This window comes from Pholcus phalangioides, unplaced genomic scaffold, assembly GCF_987345545.1.
Source record: "Pholcus phalangioides strain wild (caught in Gottingen) unplaced genomic scaffold, Ppha-v1.0 ptg000007l_1, whole genome shotgun sequence".
Classification (NCBI taxonomy): domain Eukaryota; kingdom Metazoa; phylum Arthropoda; class Arachnida; order Araneae; family Pholcidae; genus Pholcus; species Pholcus phalangioides.
In genome coordinates, this window is record NW_028301600.1 from 18,000,735 (window position 1) to 18,020,682 (window position 19,948).

At 35.4% G+C, this 19,948-nt stretch overlaps 1 protein-coding gene across 3 annotated transcripts in view; it reads right to left on the bottom strand.

Annotated features, from left to right (window-relative positions):
* Positions 1-19,948, bottom strand: part of LOC149085010 (rho-related BTB domain-containing protein 1-like) — an 87,995-nt gene that overhangs the window by 24,352 nt on the left and 43,695 nt on the right. For all 3 annotated transcript variants that reach the window (XM_089232765.1, XM_089232764.1, XM_089232766.1), the window contains exon 2: positions 3,452-3,658. In XM_089232765.1, coding sequence (XP_089088891.1) covers positions 3,452-3,631 — 180 coding nt within the window. In that variant the 5' untranslated portion in view covers positions 3,632-3,658. The remainder of the gene's footprint in view (positions 1-3,451; positions 3,659-19,948) is intronic.

Sequence of the window (19,948 nt, forward strand, 5' to 3'; positions counted from 1 at the left end):
TTTGGAATTAATATTGTTAACCTATGCAAATAGTTTTTTAAAATTAAATGAACTTAAATATTATCAACCGTTTCTTCAATTGGAGTCAGAATATACATCGTCCTCAATGTGTATCATATAACTATACCCCCCTTGAGTAAGTGAAAATGAATACATTTATATTCTTTAAAAAAAATATCATATAATGTGGCTCTGATCACAGTATTCTTAAGTTCTACCTGATCATCTTCATCCATCGTTACGAAAGCTATGAGCTTTAAAAAAAGCACCTCTCTGAATGTCAGATAAATAAAAAATTATTACTATTATTCTCCCGCGCGTTGTGCGTCTGTCTCTCTCCGTGGATTTGAGTAGACTGAAGCGCGCATGCGCTCACCTCCGTAAAAATTATCCAATGAGCGCCTACTTACCACTTATCGTGTGGACAGTTTCAAGAAGAATCGGTAAGTTGAAATTAAGTTACCAACTAAAGCGCTTGCCTCGTGTAAACGGGCCTTTAGTTGGTAAGTCAGATAAGAACGGTTCTATTTTTTCCGGTTAAGTAGACGTATGCGCATGCGCCAGTGGGCGTGACCTGCCGCGCTGGAGGGGTCATTTTGCTCTCTCACGGAGGGGTTTATTTTGATCTCAAGCGTGAACCTGTTCATACTCCGTCGTCTCCTGAAGTTTCGCTAGAATTCCGCGGAAATATTGGATGGTGAGGTGGCCAGAGGACACAACCTTCAAGTTTGTTGAAAAATATATTCGCCATGAATGTTTGTTGAACTATAGAAATGAAAATTACCTTAACAAACAAGCTAAAAATTATTCGATGTTGGAAAAAGCTATAGAATATTCTGTCGACGTGATGTCAGGAGTGGAAAAAAATTGAAGATTATATTTCAAAAATATATATCGGGTGGGGAGGATTTATACATTAAAAACTGGAGGGGGGGGGGGTTTCGAATATTTCTCTCGTCCAGAACGAATTTGCTGCCATCTATTGTAAAAATACATGATCAAATATTTAATATAAAGATGTCATCTATAGATTAAATTAAAAAAATAATAATGATTTCGAAAATTTGGAATTAATTTTTGTTCAATGAATTTTTATTATTTAATTTTTAACCCTTAAAATTTCCTACGAATGCCAAGAATCTTCTCCTGTATTTTCGGCTTACATAATTCATAATTTATCTCCTCTTCAACTTCGATTAAAATATCATATAATCGATATTTACAACTTGGACGAGAAATAGAGAAATCTTATATTTCTTCTCGATGACTTACATAAGTTTATAATATGTTGTGTATTCTTTTTTCCCCTGTGGCGTCATCTCTCGTCCCCCTTACGTGGGTGCAGAGGCGAAAAAAGGGGACAAGCGAACTGTTTCCCTTGCGTGACCTACTTCTTGCTCAGTGTGTTGCTCTCGCGCAAGTGATATAGTTTCTCCTTTTTTATTGAATAAATTTATTTAAGTGAATAAATTTATATTCTTTAAAAAAAATATCATATAATGTGGCTGTGATCACAGTATTCTTAAGTTCTACCTGATCATCTTCATCCATCGTTACGAAAGCTATGAGCTTTAAAAAAAGCACCTCTCTGAATGCCAGATAAATAAAAAATTATTACTATTATACTCCCGCACGTTGCGTCTCTCTCTCTCCGTGGATTTGAGTAGACTGAAGCGCGCATGCGCTAACTGCGCTCGCCTCCGTAAAAATTATCCAATGAGCATCTACTTGCCACTTATACGTGTGGACACTTTCAAGAAGAATCGGTAAGTTAAAATTAAGTTGCCCACTAAAGCGCTTGCTTCGTGTAAACGGGCCTTAGTTTCCTCGTCCCATTGTTAAATAATTTTCTTTTCCAAACTTTATACAGGGTGGATATAAATAAACTGACACTACTAATAGTCAGACGCAAAGCGCTTGCAGAGACCTCTTCAAACGCTTTGGTCAGACGTATGTAGCGCCCATGCTGATCGAGTAAAATTAAGTTGAGTAGTGTCAGTTTAATTAAACTGACGACCTATGTAGCGCCCGTTGTGGTAAACGTATTTCATTGAAACTTGTTATATACGTTACTTGGACCGCGGGAAAAAAATAACTTGCGATAAAAAAGTGCCACTTTTCCACCTAGTTGTAAAAAATGGAAATATTTTTTATTGAATCTTTCTTTTTCCCATGCTCTGTATATGCTATATACCAAGTTTCATCAAAATACCTCCATCAGAATGGTCGCTACATACGTCTGATTGTGAGTAGTGTCAGTTTATTTATAACCACTCTCTATTATCAAAATAGTGAAATATGCTTTGAATACATGTGTGTGTGTGCTGCATAAAATGAATATTCCATGCTGCTTAAGCACGGAATTTCGAAGAATAGCTTGATGAAACAGTAGCTATGAGCAATACGATGAAAAAATAATGTGGCTGAGTAAATAATGAGCAACGAAGTTTCACGTTATATTCGAGCAGACATATTTGATGTTGGTTCTTTCTGAAAGTAAACATCAAGAACAAATTTTCGAAGATTTTCTGTCAAAGGCGACGGAAGGAGGAAGCATAATTTCGGAAGTCACAATATCCGTTAGGTACGAGAGGCCTCACATTCTTGGCAATGACGTTTCATACAGCTCAGATATGGAATTTGAAACAAGAACCATCTTCCGTAAGGGAAACTACTCACACCAATTATGCATATCAGAATTGAATTAAAGTACAGGATACACACTCTACTTATAATGCTTTTAAAAAATTTCTAATTATGTAAAAGAAGTATTTTTGAAAATTTATTTCATCGAAAATTATAATTCCGTAAATTAAACACAGGAATATAATATTGAATGAGTTTTTATTTTATATTATTTTTGGATAATAATAATAATGCTAAAAGATGTAACGATTCCAATTCTCGAGTTGTTCAAAATTTAATTTCACCAAATTTACTGAATATTTAGAATGGAAATTTTTTGAAAATGCGAAGTTTTCACGAATAATCGTGAAAAAAATATTAAACTATTATACTATTATATACTAAAAATGTTATACTATTTCCTAGTACATCTCGTTTGTAAAATTAATCAAAGATTCTAAAAATTTGTGATTTTAAAATTTTAAAGAGTCCTTCAGAACCTCTTGGTCCTCACATCTTGTCAAGTATGTGTGCACCATCAGTATAACCTGTCTTTTGTTGGTAAGAGATCACTCTCCACTAAAGTCTCGACGATGATATTCGTATTACGTTGGTGAAAAAGAGTTCTATGCATTCTACAAAGTCTTCCCATATAGAAGCTCTTGAAAAAGCTTGAACCAATCGCACATATTTTTAGTACCCTCGTTGCTAAAGCTTCCGTATGATAAGAACTGGACTAAGCATTTCGAAATCTATAAAATTGGAATTTTTAGTAGCACGTGATCAGAAAATATAAAGTTAATTTTATTTTAGGAGTGTGGCTTACCTCTTTATGGATTCTGTACTGGTCAATGGCCCAAACAGTAGGAACGTGTGTAGATATAAGCTGAGAGAAAGTCAGATAAGAATTACAGGCACGAGCACATATAAGCCTTGTCTTGCCGACAGCCGTGTCACCTACCACTACACATTTTACTATTTCGTGGCGTCCATGCTCGTTATCCATGGGCACATTCAAACTTGAATGTTCCAGCTGAAAGTATAAAAATAAATATTTAGCGTTCTATTGGAAATTAATTATGTCAAAGCACATGAGTTCATAAAAAAAAAGACATCAACGTTTTTTCCCGTTATTTTTTGCCTGACTTTTTTCATTTTTTATAAAAATGTTCCGTTTTTCAATGAATCTTATTTTAATTCATAGTCTTTACTAAAATCGGGAATAGATATAATTTGCATAATTCGTCAGTTATACAATGTATAACGAGTATTACTATATTAATATTCATCTAGCATATTTGTCTCGTTTCAACTTTTTTTTTGGTGAAATACATTTTAATACACTACAGACTTGCTGTAGCGAACTTTACCTCCCACCAAGTGCTATTTATTCACAATAAATGGCGATTTCACCTACAATCGGTACCATTTTTGGCGAGAATTGGTGAAGGCTTGCATTATGATTCCAATTTCCGTTCTTTTTCTTCCTCTATTCCAGGTGGGCAAAAAGTCCGTAGAAACTTTAAAAATTCATAAAAACCGGAAAAATAACCGAAATAAAAAACGGTTTGCAAGGTTAGCATCGCTAAGGTCACGGGAATTTTTCTAAAACAGGAAAAAAAAACTAAAAAACAGCCGATAGGTGGCGCCGGTACGAGCGACTTCGGTGGAGATATGCAAATGAGACGGTTATAAGAACTTGCTCTCCTAATGCACAACCAGTTCACCGTTATAAACCCTGTATGTGGACCTGCTGCACTCTGCCGTTGCTAGATTTGTGACTCGCCTGCAATGTGTTATTCCCTGTGGTGGTGGTCATGTGGAACACATACTGCTTTAATAAACGATTTGGAGGCATTTTTTCTGTTCGTTATTTGCGTATCTTTACTTTGACTTGTGTACGTCAGCGCCACCTGTCGGCTATTTTTGAAGGTTTTTTACCCTCTCTTAAAAAAATTCCCGTGCTAACCCTGGAAACCGTTTTTTATTTCGGTTTTTCTACGGACGTAGTTAAGTTTTTACGGACGTCAGTAAGTTTCTACGGACTTTTTACCCACCCTGCATATTCAACTTAATAAAAATGGAATGAAAAAATCCAATGTACAGTTGATTCCGCTTATAACGCTCCCATTTATAACGTTTTCCCGCTTACTACGACTTGTTTTCGTATCATAACTCTAACTGATTCTCATTAAGATTTTTTTTAAAGCGTTTTCCCACCTACAACGTTTTTTCATGACGATATTTTGAAAATTGTTGTAAACGGAATCCACTGTATATTTTTTTTGAACATCGTAGAACAACATGCGAGCGCAGTTAATGAATGCTTAAGGTGGGAAGCCCCAATTTACCGTATGGTTAGCTTTATTATGCAAATTATACCGTATGTATAACTTGCATTGTGATTGATGCTTAGAGCACAGATACTTGAAATCAGGCCTTACAGTTGGCAACGAAACACGTTAATTGTCCTCAAGGTCTATTTCTTGACAGATGCAGCACTACACATAACAAGCATTACACAGAAACAAACTTCACGTTATATTCACAACATATACACTCACATTCCGGCATGTACCAATTCGTTAGAGATTCCGTAGAGGAATGTGTACAAGCTGCATGTGTGGTTGGGTAGTAGTAGTAGTCTATTTCTTGCTTTGTATATTATTGTCGCCATAGCAGAGAAGGCTTGCTCGCATAGATATGATGTTGAAAAGGACAAAAGTGTGTTAATTGCTTTCTTTGTTAGATTGGGATACTCCTTACTCGGTCCAAGCCAGCCACCGACGCCTCACTCTTGGTGAACTTACCTTTGAGTGTGGAATCGGCGCAAAGATCAATGAATTCATCTCGTTCGCAAAAGCAATGAAATTTATTTCCCCCGCACTGTCTGCAAAATCAAATGCTGAGACAACCCAGTCCATTTTCTCAGTAGAAAGAGATGGAAAGTACATATCTATTACATCTTGCAATCTTGATTAGGGTTGACAAATGAGGTCTTTTAGCTTATTCGAAGGTGATGTCACTCTCCGCTGTTACTATAAAGATTTCGACAGCTGGCTGATGCGAAGATAAATCCAAGAAAGAAAATTCATTTCTTCTTGCGGGGAATCGGTTTTCCCACTTGCCGGGTGAGCACTAAGACCATTAAGCCAACAAATCCTCTTTCCTTAAGTTCGTGTGCGCTGAACCAACACCATCTATAGCAGAAAGCCTCAGTGCGAAGCTCTGACGTCACTGAAGAAGTAAATTTCACCTGTAGTCATTGGACATACGTCCGTTCTTCGTCCGTCTTCGTTTCGAAAAATTAGAACATCGTGAAGAGTTATTGTCGTTAATTGGGACATTTGAAGGAAATTCGAAGTATAAAATGTAAAGAATATGACCTCACCTTATGTGCAAAGGAAATTCTGAATTTTTATCTTCAAACTGGCTGCAGTAATAAACGTTCAAAACACTCTTTGCACATGTGCAAAGCCAAGCATCCAAGAGTTAAAACGGATTATTCACGAGCATTTTCATGCAAATGGACATCACCTTGATGGAATAAGTGTCGTTTATCTTCCCTGGTTGTGTATATAAACATAGAATAGCTCAATTTAAACATTACTGGTACAAAAAGAGGACATTTCTGCAAACTTAAAATTCAATGTTTATTTGTTTGGACAGTATGAGAAAACGCGTGCTGATACGGTATCATAAGAACACATTGCATTGAGACCGTCTTTGGCCTTGTGTGACCATGGATTTTATGCATCAAGACTTTTTGAATTGATAAGGCTCTGGGGCAAAATCCAAATGCAAGCCACTTATTATCGCTTGACAACTGTGACAATAAGAATCGATAAATGTCCGGCGCAGATCTGGATTGGACTTCAACCATGAATCACATTGTCGCTATTGTCAAGGGATAATGATTGGTTTGTATTTGGATTTTGCCCCAGAGCTTTATCGATTCAATGTCTTGAGGCATAAAATCCATAGTCAAGGCCAAAGATGGTCTCGATGCAATGTGTTCTTACGATATCAGCACGCGTTTTTTCATAGTGGCCAAGAAAATAAACACGTAATTTTGTAGATGTAGAAATGCCCCATTTTTATACCCGTAACATTAAAATTTAACTATTCAGGTTTACAAACATAACCAGGGAGATTTATTCGATCTAGTTGTTCATTTGAATGAATATATTTGATGTAATAATCCGTTTTAGGACAGACTGTTCTGACTTTTTGAAACGAAGAGGAAAAAGTAATTTGAGATTTTAAAACACATTTGAATCTAATTTACGCAAATGTTTTAACACCGATATGCTTAAGAACTGTGGCTCTAAATCGTTTTCAGACAGTGGCCTGGTAAATTATGATTAACAAGGAAAATAATTAATAAAAATTAACTGCTGCATTTATTACATACTATTTATTTATGATTTTTAACTAACACCACATTAAAACACTTAAACGACCGCTCACGAGATTTCTCGTGTTTCAATGCTCAGACGTAAAAGATCGGCAACGAGATTTCTCGATTTTTAATTTCCCCCCTATATGTATTTGTTTTTCATTTCCAAACGAGAAAATCGCCGGTCTTAGAGTAAGCCTACGGGAAATAATATGCGGTCATTTAAGTATTAATTAATTGAAACTTCTGATTATTACAGACATCTTAGATTGTAAGATTTTTATCTCGTGGGGAATGTTATCTTCTGGTATTATTGATGTCACGGCCCGGCCATAGGCGTAAACAGGGGAGGGTGGAGGGGGCAATCGACCCCCCCCCCCTGTTCCCCAAAAAAATTTGTATTATTATCATAGTCGGAGGTGGAAAATCTGTCCCCCTCCCCATTCGAAGAGCCTATATCCGCTTATTGGCCCGGATATTGAGAAACACTCCTCAAAAAGAACCTCTTGTGCGTCACAGCTCCTAGGGGCATCGTGGCGAGCTGGTGATATTTATGTGTGTCTGTTCGGTTCTTTAAAGCAGTGGTTCCCAAACTTTTTGACGCGCGACCACCTTTTGACCAAAAAATGTATCGCAGACCCCCATATAAGCCGACCATATGTCCCGGTATTCCGTCTTGTGTATTTTGCCCGTAAATTGTGTTGTTCCGAAAACACTTTTCAGAACGCTTGTTTCGGTTTTAATTAGGCAATATTAAATTTTAAGATATCCGACTACGTTGAAAACGTGATTTTCGAAGAAAATATAGAATTTCATTATTTTTTGTATTTCTTGTGATTTCCAAACAGGCCTTGTTTTGTTTATATGACGCTTAGAATGAAAGTTACGTCTACTTTAGTATTGCGTTTTTACCTACAAATAATCAGCGAATAAAAATTTTAAACGCGTTTTACGAATGATTATATTTTTGACATTTTTTTTTTACCCGATTTGAAACATGATTTATCAAAATCTATTCGTTGTATCATTACGAAATTTTAATATGATACTTTGCTACACATTGTTGAGGTTATGAACCAAAGGTCTGTCATGTATTTGTCTAATTGCAATGTTTTGTACAAGATATATACATAATAGAATGAAATTTCACAAAATTCATTATGTAAAAAATTCAAAAAATTCACACGTACATTAACAGATTTGGGTGTAACTCATGAGCACACAATACAATTCTTTGAATTTTGGTTCATAACCTGCATCATTATTAGCTGAATGTAATGTTAAAATAACAAAACATTCCATTCATAGAACTTTTTGGCAATCATGTTTGGAATATTACATGAATTTTGCTTAAAATTTGACATAAAAATGACTTTTTCATATAAAATGGCATAGGTAGTCCAAAATTTATTATTGTTTTCACCGTTTTGGAACACTTTTTATCAAAATATACTATTACTCCAGTACCATTTTATAGAAAAGTGACAAGAAAAAGGTGGTGGGATACCTTAACGATATTCAATATTTTTTTATTTATTTATAATAATACCAGCTGTTATCCTCGGCATCGCTCGCGTGGATTTGGTAATCTGAAAATTGTTTGACGATGATTCTCTCCAGTAACATTTGAATCCCTCATGACTCCCTTGGGTGTTACATTTCCAGAAATTCCATCTAGCCGAGTCTCTATATTACAAAATATAATACTGAACGAATTTCATATTTATAGCTTCCAGCGCTTTGGGCTCAGTGATAATTACCCCATATAACCTTTGACTCCCTTCCCTTATGACAAAAGGCAGATTTAACGGCGGGCGCAACGGGCTCGCGCTCGGAGCCACGAAAAACCCAAACTTTACACTTTTTTCTAATTTAAGTGGCCGAATATTTTCTTTCGCTCCCGGGGCCTCAACCGACTTTAATACGCTACTGCTTATGACCCCCTTACAGTATGAATTTCGAAAAATCCCTCGTTAGTGAGTTTTTACATTACAAAATAAAACTACCGACAAAATTTCATATTCATAGCTTCAGCGATTTCGGCTCAGTGATGATTGCCCCATATAACTTTTGAGCCCCCTCATGACCATTTTAGGGGCCGAATTTCGAAAAACCCCTTCTTAGTGAGTCTTTACGTTATGAAATAAAACTACTGACCAAATTTCTTAAATATAACTCCAGCCGTTTTGGCTCGGCGATCATGAATCAGTGAGTCAATTATAGTCAGGACTATATACACATAGGCCTATATAGATTATTATGTATAAATATTTATCTTTTTTTATGTACTTGGTGTTCCTTATGCAAGATGGCAGTGTAGTGAGGTGTATGCTCCTTGATTTCCGTATACAAGGTAATTAAGAAAGAATCATCCGATTTGAAAATGATCCTACACTTGAAATCGACCATTAACAAAAATTGTTCATAAAACGGAGACATTTTCCTTCCTTATATTCCCATATATTACTTACCATTCTGTGTTTTTAATTTTTTAAGAAATACACAATTTTGAAATCGGGTGATTCTCTCAGAGTCATCCTGTATAAGTATTAATTTAATATATTGATTATTTTATAAGTAGAATTTGATGAAATTACATTGTGTGACATGTATGGTAGTTAGCTCAGCTGAGTAAAGGCATTTTTTAGTTCAGTCATGTTTTTAACATAAAAATGAATTTCTTATTTGGACGTTTTTATTTTGTAGAATCTTTCGCGACCCTGCAAGGGGTCGCTACGTGCACTTTGGGAACTACTGCTTTAGAGGGAGGGGTGTTTGTTAGACTATTCTGGGGAGCCACGTATTAACGTTGACCAAGACAAGGGAACCGCGGGTGAAAAAGTTTGAGAACCCCTGTCTCAGAACAGTGGTGCGCAAACCTTTTTAGGAGCTAGCCAAAAAACAAAAGAAAACATTTTGGCGGGTGGACATATTCGGACATTGATTCATAATTGGAATTTTTATGCTTAGAAATGAATTGCGGGATGTGTTGTATACTTTGAAGACTGCCGTGGTTTCATTGCAAATGAGAGAGTGGTTTTATCCTTTACAACTGTGGAAAAACAAATAAATATATTTTAATAACTTCATGCATATTTATTGTACGTATGTTACATTTTTTTTGCATACGCAAAATTTTTAAAATCAGTTTCTGTTTAAATTCTCGTGACCATATTTTCCACGTGCAAAAAGAAACAACCCCTTAAATATATTTTTTCAAAACACTGAAATTGAACATTTCTAACTATTATTTTGAAATGTGTGGCGGTATGGATACAACCTTTTAGTGGGTTGTCTGTAGGACGTAGTTTGCTCATCACTATCTTAGAAGATGAAAATGCAAATTATATATATATAGCCATATTGTAAATTTGGACATTTCAACTTGATCTATTCATGAACTGCATTCGCGGGCTTTTGAGATGTTCTGATATTTTAAAACAAACGTATATACATTGCGCTAAGAAATACAATGACGAGAATATTTTCTTGAAATCAATGCCCTCTTGGAACCAGAAAAAACTAAATAAATCTCATTCTCTCACATAGGCTGTCAGTTAAATACATACTGCTTTATATATATATATATATATATATATATATATATAAAAGAGTCAGTCGCGGATTCATGGACACGGGTTTTAACCTTGCTCGGACCGGACCAGAATTTGAAGGACGCTTACATCACAAATTCTCTCACACACTCTCTCTTTCTCCTCTTCTTCATCCATTTAAACAGCGGTTGGAACATTGTTCAAAGATAAGCTAATGCTCCCAACACCTAATGACCTTGACAAGAAAAAACAATGCTGTCTTCCGAACCAAAGACCAAAACTACGTAGGGTGGTGGTAAACAAAAAAAAGTCACCGGTTGGATAGAATAACTCGAGGAACAAAGAACTTTTAGAAAAACCTTGAAGAGTATCATAATCCAATATCCTGAAATATAATTCCTTAGTGTTAAAAGCGCGCGCGCACACACACACACACACACGCGCACGCACACTTGGATCAATTCTTTTATTTTTCTATATATATTGCCTCAGTGTTATCAAATATCAACCATAATTGCGATATGGAACAACCGAAACGATTCAGTATTTAACCGAGAAAAACAATGAAAAGTGAACTACATTCATTCTTTGTTTGGATTTTTGCGTGGGATTCATTCATTTCCGAGAATTTTTTCCCCTTATCCCAGAATAAAAATAGATATTCCCCCCCCCCAACTAATAGAATTTTATTTATTCATTTTGAGATAGAAGTAACAAGAATCGAAAAAAAACATATATGTTGTTTTTTGGTGGAATTCTTTGCCGTGAATAAATTTTATTAGTTTCTGTTTCTTATTGGTTACGTCTTGAAGTTGCAATGCATTTTCTCATTGAGCTCAAGGAGTTTCATACCTTTTAACATGGTCACGAGAAGTCTTAAAAGCCATGCTCTAGTACAAATATCATTAAAAATATCATTCAACCACTGATTTATTTTAAAAATTTGGTACACCTTTCGATTTTATATGCTATGCTGTATAATCTCAATTATTTACATATTTTCAGTACCCATTTTGTTGCAAATTTTCAAACATTAAAAAAACGTATTAGTGCAAACATTGTTCAATATTACTTATTTCTCCGAAAATAAGACCCAACCAAAAAATAAGCCCTAGCATGATTTTTCAGGATGCTCATAATATAACCCCTAACCAAAAACTAATGTTGTTTTAACTGACGTCAAAAATGAGAATTAAATACTGCTCTGAAGCAAACAATTCTTACGCCACCACAGATGCTCATTCTGACCACCTTTTTTTTTTTTTACGTAGTTTGTTTTAGGTTTCTTTTTTTTCACTTTGAAAATGGCAACCATAAATGCATTTATGTGTGGAGGTGTTCTCAAATTTATTTGAGATGTCGGTGATAAGATATCTTAATATGTCGGTTTTCTCAAATTTATTTATACATTGCTTAAATACGTTGTGATTTTTCACTCTTTTCTTCGCTAAACTTTATTAGTTGGTAAATATCTGGTTATTGCCTTTTTTTATCACCTGTATTTTTTTTTCATCGAGGGCAATAGCATAAAAATTACTATTCCAGTAATACTGAAATTTATACACTACTCAAAACAGAAGGCACACACATGTATATTATAATTATTTTAAAAATCCAAATGGTTGCATTAGATGAGAGGTCAACGCCTCCAGTGTGAGAAATCCCGTAGTATTGACTATCTCCAGAATCTTGATATTGCAATAGGCAAACTATTGAAGACCGGGCCATCTTCACGCAATGGGCCTACCCAGGCAAGGCTTCGGGACCTCAAGTGCATGGGGCCTCATGATAATGAGATTTGTGCAATGATTTTCAAGAGTGTGTGTGCGTGTGTAACTGCGTATGTAAATTGGCAAGCACTTCTCACCCCGAATTCCCATGCGATAATGTGCTGAAATCCCCTTGTGTGATAGAGCCTGGGTGTCTCTCGGTTCTCTCGGCAGGTAAAGACACCAGAATATCACTCTGCCTGGGAGCCAATGTTTATTTTAAGACAGATTCAAGAACCATTTACGCATGGAAATCTAAGACTACCTTGAAAATGGAATGCAGAGAAATCACACATCGTGGAAATTTCATCAAGCCCACCCTGCAAGACGTCAAGATGACTTGAGTGAAGAATTTAAGGAATAAAATAAATGATAGCTACGTGATACCACTGCATTACGAGCAAGATACATGGACAAAAAGTGCTCATTTTATGAGATCTTTATTGCTGGATATGGGAGATTCAAGTCAAGACTCCTACAGGAAAATGAATTGGTAAGAAATTCAAGCTGGGATTCGTAGGTTATTGTACATGAATAAATTCAGACTTTTGTACTTAAAAAAATTACCTGTGAAAATAAACCCTAAAATGCATCTTTTTGACTAAAAATTAGTAAAAGACCAGGTATTATTTTCGTTAAAACATGGTAGTAATGCCATCAATAACGGTTCAGTGTTCATCAAATGAGGCAAAAGATTTGAGATTCATTCATAAATATTTGATTTGAGATTCATTCATAAATATTTGATTTGAGATTCATTCATAAATATTTGATTTGAGATTCATTCATAAATATTTGATTTGAGATTCATTCATAAATATTTGATTTGAGATTCATTCATAAATATTTGATTTGAGATTCATTCATAAATATTTGATTTGTAAAAACTATTTTAAATTTCATTTTACATAAGATTGAGTCAAAGAAATTTCATTACTTCGCCTCATTTGATGAACTAAAGTTTTTTTTTAATTTTGAAATGAATTTTTATTCCATTATATGGATGGCATACTATTTTATCATGCACGTAAGATGGTGATGTAATATTGAACAGTGGGCCTACATTTTTTCTTAATGTGTGAAAATTTTGCAACAAAATGGGTACTCAAGATATGTGAACAATTGCGTTAGTATAGCATAGCATATACAATCGAAAGTATGTATAGCAAATTTTAAATAAACCAGTGGTGATCGTTGATCATTTTTGTCGTACCGCGGTCATTTTCTGTACACGAGGGCTAATTAGACCGGGACCTACAATTTATTGCCGATTCCGAATGGCAACCTTTTTTATACTCACCGAGAGGTTGAATCAGTGGAGAAATGTTATTTTAAGGATATTTCTACTAGATCATATTTTTTAGGCTTTTTGGCCATGTTAAAAAGTATGAGACTTCCTAAATTTAGTTTTTTTTAATTATAACGAATTCATAATGTCTTTAAAGTCATTAAAAAAATTATACTAACAAGGAAAGGGTCCAAAGGTGTCATCCCCAAAAATTATGAAAAAATTAAAGTACATTCATCTCACCCAGAAACACATAAAAACAAAAAAAATTAGCGGCGGAATGCAATTACTAAAGCCACAAAAAATTATTAAAAATGACAGTAGTTGGCCACTCATCACCTCTCGCGCTTCTTGGCGATATCTATAAAAACTTCTTTTTTTCCCTCTTTCTTCCAAATTTTTTTCCCTAGTCTCTCTTCGTTATTTCTCTTTTTTTCCTTTCTTTTTCTGTGTGTGCTGTATCTAATCATGTGTTGTTTGAATGACGTCACTCTTCTAGGGTTGCGGGATTTTAAAATTCATTCTTGGCCTTTATTGACGTTCAAAATATTAATATTTACTACTATTAATATTTTGCAGTAATATAATAAGGCCCCCCTGTCTGGATAAGACAAAGGGGCCACGAGAAAAAAAGAAATTCAAAGGGGGCCACGGGAGAAAAACGTAAAGAAACACTGGTCTGGAAGATGATCAGAGTAGATGACCTGTTGCAGCGGAGGACGATATCTTAAAAAGCGGATATTGAAAAAATACTCAAATTTGACCACTTGGCAGAAATTTCAAATACAGTTTGCAAACATTAGGTGAAACTAGTCGAAAATTTGATGAATTGTATTCAGTTTGTGACCATGCTTTTAAAACTGACCTATTCTTCTTTGGTCACCAAAACTAAATTCACAAGCTATAAGGCCTGGCATGTTTCATCACATCTACCATATTAACAAAACGGCGAACTCCATCCAACTTACATTTATTTGCTTGCTTCAAATTTCTTTAATTGGAAGATCATTCACTGAATGTAGATGCTGTAAAAAGCCAGATAAATCACTTTTTTTTGCTTCCAAAGCAATTAAATTCTACTAGGATAAATTTTCGAAAGTACCGGAGAGACAGCGAAAATTGCGAAACAAAAACAGGATATTTCAAAAGAAATTGAGATAAAGTTTCAGACAATTTTTCTTCGCTCGAAAACTTTCGTGACACATGATTACAACTTTCGAGACGACTCTGTATTAGATTACAGATACAGTAAAAGTCCGTTATAAGGACTGGCTATTACGAGTAATTCGAAAGTGATTGCCAAAGAGCTAATGTTAAAGATAAAAAAATATTTTCGCTTATAGCGAGTTATCTATGAGGGAAAATCAGAATACATTCGCTATAACGACACGGAAATTCTCGAAAAAAGCATGTTTTCCTTTCCCTTTCTTTAAGAATTATACATAAAATGGACCAGAAAGAGTGGCTTTTTTTTTAACATCTCTTAATTCATAGGTGTTTATAAACGGAGCATGTCAGTACTTTCCCACAGATAAAAAGGCCCCACATGCTGCATCTTATCTTCTTATCTGTATAGGAGGTGGAAAAACTCATCATTTCATCTGTAGTTGTGTTAGTTGGACTAGTGGGACACGACCTCTGGTTTTGACATGGTTTTTATTTCCCTTGAAAAATCTTTCTCCCCCCCCCCCTCCCCTCTTGAAATCTTGGACGTCTCCAAAACTGGACACAGGGCAAACAGATCTTAATCATTTTCTCTGCCTTAAATGTTGTTGGACACTTTTATAATGCAACGAATACTCCAGTTGCAGAAACTGCTGCATTCCAGAAAGTGCAAATTTTGTTAAGCAGTAAAAATTGTTTATGCATAAGCGGTTAACCCTAGCTGCATATTTCAGCAAAAGTAATTCGAAATAAAAGTAAAAAGAAAAGCAAGTTTATCTAGAATCGATCCTGCTCATAATATTTTTCAAAAAACCATCATGAAAAAAACGTTATAAGTGGGAAAATGCTTTAAACTAGAAATTTCGATGAGTGTTAGTAAGAGTGAGAAACCGCGAAAATATAAGTCTTACCAAGAAGGGAAAACGTTCGGGAACGTTCTAGATAGGATCCACTGCAGTTTGTTTTTTCCCCCATTTATAGATTTATACAGTGCAAAAAAACTAAAATTCATTTATAACAAGAAGTCCGTTATAATAACAATTTTCCCACTGATTGCGAACTGTCACGAAATATACAAAAATTAAGAGAGAAAATTTTATTTGTTATTGTATGGGCATCTTTTTCTCAGCCACCTCGTTGGGCATTTTGCCTGTTGTGGCCTTGTATTTGTATAACGGACTTATACTGTATTTGTTGTTTGTATTTCATTCCGTCTAATTAAAAATATTTTTTAGTAGATTAACTCTAATACAGAATTATATATATACTTAATAACTAACAAAAAAAAAACACTATTACTTTTCTAAGATAATATGTTTTGGATTCCTAATGTGTTTTTCAGTCACGAAAATATACAAAAATTAATAGAAAAAATAAATGTTAGCTTTTCGGTCCTTGGCTGTCCTTGGAGAAATTATACGTAATATACATATACGTGTAAATATCCATTGTCTTTTCCCCCTCCCGGAAAAAAAACTAAAATAATAATAAAAACAATCGGAAGCCGGATGATCCGAATGGATAAGTTCGTGAAAAAAAAAGTTTCCAAAACGGCAAAATATTGTCAAGATAGCCCTTTTAATGATAATTTATTGACGTGTTGGGAAAGAGCTTCCATTTGCAAATACGGAAACTATTTTTTGTTTTGTTTTTGTTTGGACATAATCAAAAGAATAATTGATAACTCGCTTCATAATAGAATGATTAAAAGGATTACGGGAAAAAAAATTACAAGGTGAATGAAAATGCTGACATAAATTGATAGCAGTCAAACACACAAGAGTTATAATTGAATGAGTAGTTTTTCCTTAATAAAATCAAAAATTTCGAACGTACTTTAAAGATGTCTTCCATATCATACCCATCGTAAAAAATATTGAAATTTTGACACTGGCACCGTGCCGTGGGTGACTAGTGATCTGAAATCGTGCCGCGGGTGAATTATGTGATCTGCAAATGTGACGAGGGTTATTTATGAGATCTAGAAATGTAGGCCGCTTAAGTTGCTCTAAGCTGTGCTGTGGTTCACTCAAGTGATCTGGTAACGTGCCGCGTATAGTTCATTTTTACAGAATTGGTTTCAGGTCACGGCCTCATCAGATAACTCAGAGGGCCACATTTGACCAACGGACCATGGGTTGAACATCTATGGCTTAGACCATAGGTGGCCAACCACTTTCCACAACGAAGGTTATTTTCGATGCGCGTGCCACTCTATGAATTTTAACACGCAGATTACACATTCCGCTTTACGGAACACGAGCATTCTCTCCGTCCCTGCAAAATATCCTTCGGCTGTCCACTTATTTTCTGAAAACTGTTCGGTTTGTCACTTTTGAGTTCTAAATTATTTTTATTTTAGAATCATAAATTCGATTATCGCAATCATATTGTGTATGTATGTTTTTCGGTAGAATTTCATCTTACCTACACCATGTTGGGCATAGACACCAGAACCTGAGGACTCGGGGTGCTTGCCTCCCCCCCCCCCCGACGAACTTTCTAAGAGGGCTTAGCCGCCCCCAAGAATAGTATTATATAATGCAACAACTTCGTACAAGATCATAATTCATAAAAAAAGGATTGTTTGAAAGTTTGGAGAATTTCTTTGATTGAAAAATGGAATATATATATAGAATTTGTTTAATTTTTTGGAAAAGCGTTCACGTGCCACTTCTGATACCATGGCGTGCAACTTTTGGCACGCGTGCTGCGAGTTGGCTACCCCTGGCTTCGACTTTTCCCTTGTGACGCAGCGTTGTCAGACTTCAGTACGTACTAGTTATTAGATGATAAAGATACCCGAAATCAGTGATTCTCGAACGTTTGGCATCCGCGGCTCCCTTGTCTGATTCATGGCTTATCTGGGGCTCCCCAGAATATTTTTTTAATTGCAGACACATACAAGTATACAAATAGAATACACAATGAGACAATACACAAATACACACATGAAATTGAGCGCAAACACAAAAAAGGCATCTATGTGGCTCCAAGGGACAATTGTCCTTCCAGGAAGCCTACAAGGCTGATATCTTCTCTGTTTACATAAGCAAGAGAGAGAAGAAAAAAAATGAAATAAAATAATTAAATAAAACTAACAAATATTATAAGTGATACATTAGATATATATATTTATAACTTTTTTTCTTTTGAATGTTTCCATTTGTTTTGACCGCCAATTTGAACCAAAGTACATTACAATGTTATTAGGTTTTCTATTTGCATGAAGACATAAAGTAATGAGATGAAATTGATCAAAATAAAAAATATAAAACAGGCAATTGAAATTTTACAATTGTAAAGGTTTCGGCAAAAGCTCAAAATTCTATATATTGTAGGTGATTCAGTGCGCAAAACATAATTTATGTGATAGTGTCTTGGTATGTTATTAATAGAATATGTGTGTGTGAAAATCAAAAAGCAATCAAAATATTTCATAATACTACACTGGTGAAATAAATTAAGAGAATTTGCATATTTTATCGAATTTCATGAAAAGAACTGAACTGAATGTAAAACCACTGCTTCTAGACAAAAATGCAAATCTTGTACGTCAATACGTAAGCGTGTGTGTAGGCGGAGCCAGTAGAGAAACAGGCTTTATAAGCGTGCGTAAGTTAAGACGCCTTTCGTTCGCTAGCATACTTCGGCGAATTTCTTGGTGTTATTTTGCAGCAATCGGTTAATTTCAAATTGTAACAGTAAAAATGAGTAACCACCAACGTTTAGATGATGGAATGAGGTGGCGAATTGTGGGGAGGCTAGAAGCAGGCCAATCTAAAGTCCAGATTTGTAGAGAGTTCAATTTAACGCCCAGCGTCGTGTGTAACTTATGGAAACACTTCCAGGATACCGGATCCATCGAGAGAAAGCCTGTGCAAAGTCTTCCAAGAGCCACGACGGCCAGAGAAGATCGTCATTTGTCGATTATAGCGAGGCGTAACAGGAGTGCTACAGCTTCTCAGCTCTCTCGTGACTTGTATGCAACCACAGGAACCCGTGTGTCAAGGGTGACTGTTTCTAAAAGACTTCATGAGAGAGGGTTGTTTGCAAGAAGACATGCTGTTTGCGTCCCGCTCACTTCTACGGACAGGATAATCCGTTTATCATGGTGCAGAGAGCATAGAGATAGAATTGCCGTTAATAAGCCCGTGCGAGAGAGAACCCGCAGTTGATGCCGATATCCTCCCCAAACCACGTCTCTATATCGAAAATTTGTGTGACACTTAATAATGAGGAATCCTATTAATCTCTCCGTAGCTTCCTGACTCGAACACGGCAATCGCCATTGGCGAAACTTTTTGGACAGATGTGCCGCTTCAGTTGAACTTTCCAACTGAATCTGAATGCATGCGACTGACAGGCTGTTACCGCCTCCAGTTCCACCGAGTCAGTAGAAAAACGGTAAAAGTGGTCATTTCTGTCGTGGATTGCTGCAGGGATGGAAGTACCTCATAAACCGGAATAGAAAAAAATCAAATTTTTAGTGATTCTAGCAGCGATGAAGATGATATTATTATTATTATTATTATTATTATTATAAATCTATATGCCGAAGGTAAAGGGCTTTATGTCCATTTTAGTCAATATTGAGATAATAATATTAATTTTTGCAGTATTTTCGTCACGACACTACACATAGGTATAAGATACCAAGTCCTATTTTAATATATATAAAAAAATAAATAAATAAATAAATAACAAAGATATTCACTTTATAAACAAGTGAGCTCCTCATACAAACCCATATTAAAAAAAATATTTAAGTGGTTCTAAAAATTTCCCTTTTGGGACATGGATCCCTTTACCTCTGGCATACAGAAACAATTATTAGCCTATATACAGTACATACACTGTTATCTCCGCTATAAAAGACGAAATACAGTAGAAGAAAATTATAGGTTCATCCATTCATTGTAGTTACGGCCACAGGATTACGGAAATGGGGGATACCAAATTGCGTTCTACGGATGAGGAAATTAAGAGACTTACCTAGAATTAATAAGGTTTATTATTCCTGCGAACACTACAAGGGAATGATAGATAGGTCCCGATGAGCGACTGCTAGCTAATAATCCTTGAGGAAAGTTAAATTAGTAAATATTCATCATTGGGAGGAAATAGTTCCTAGTTCTGTGAGATGAAG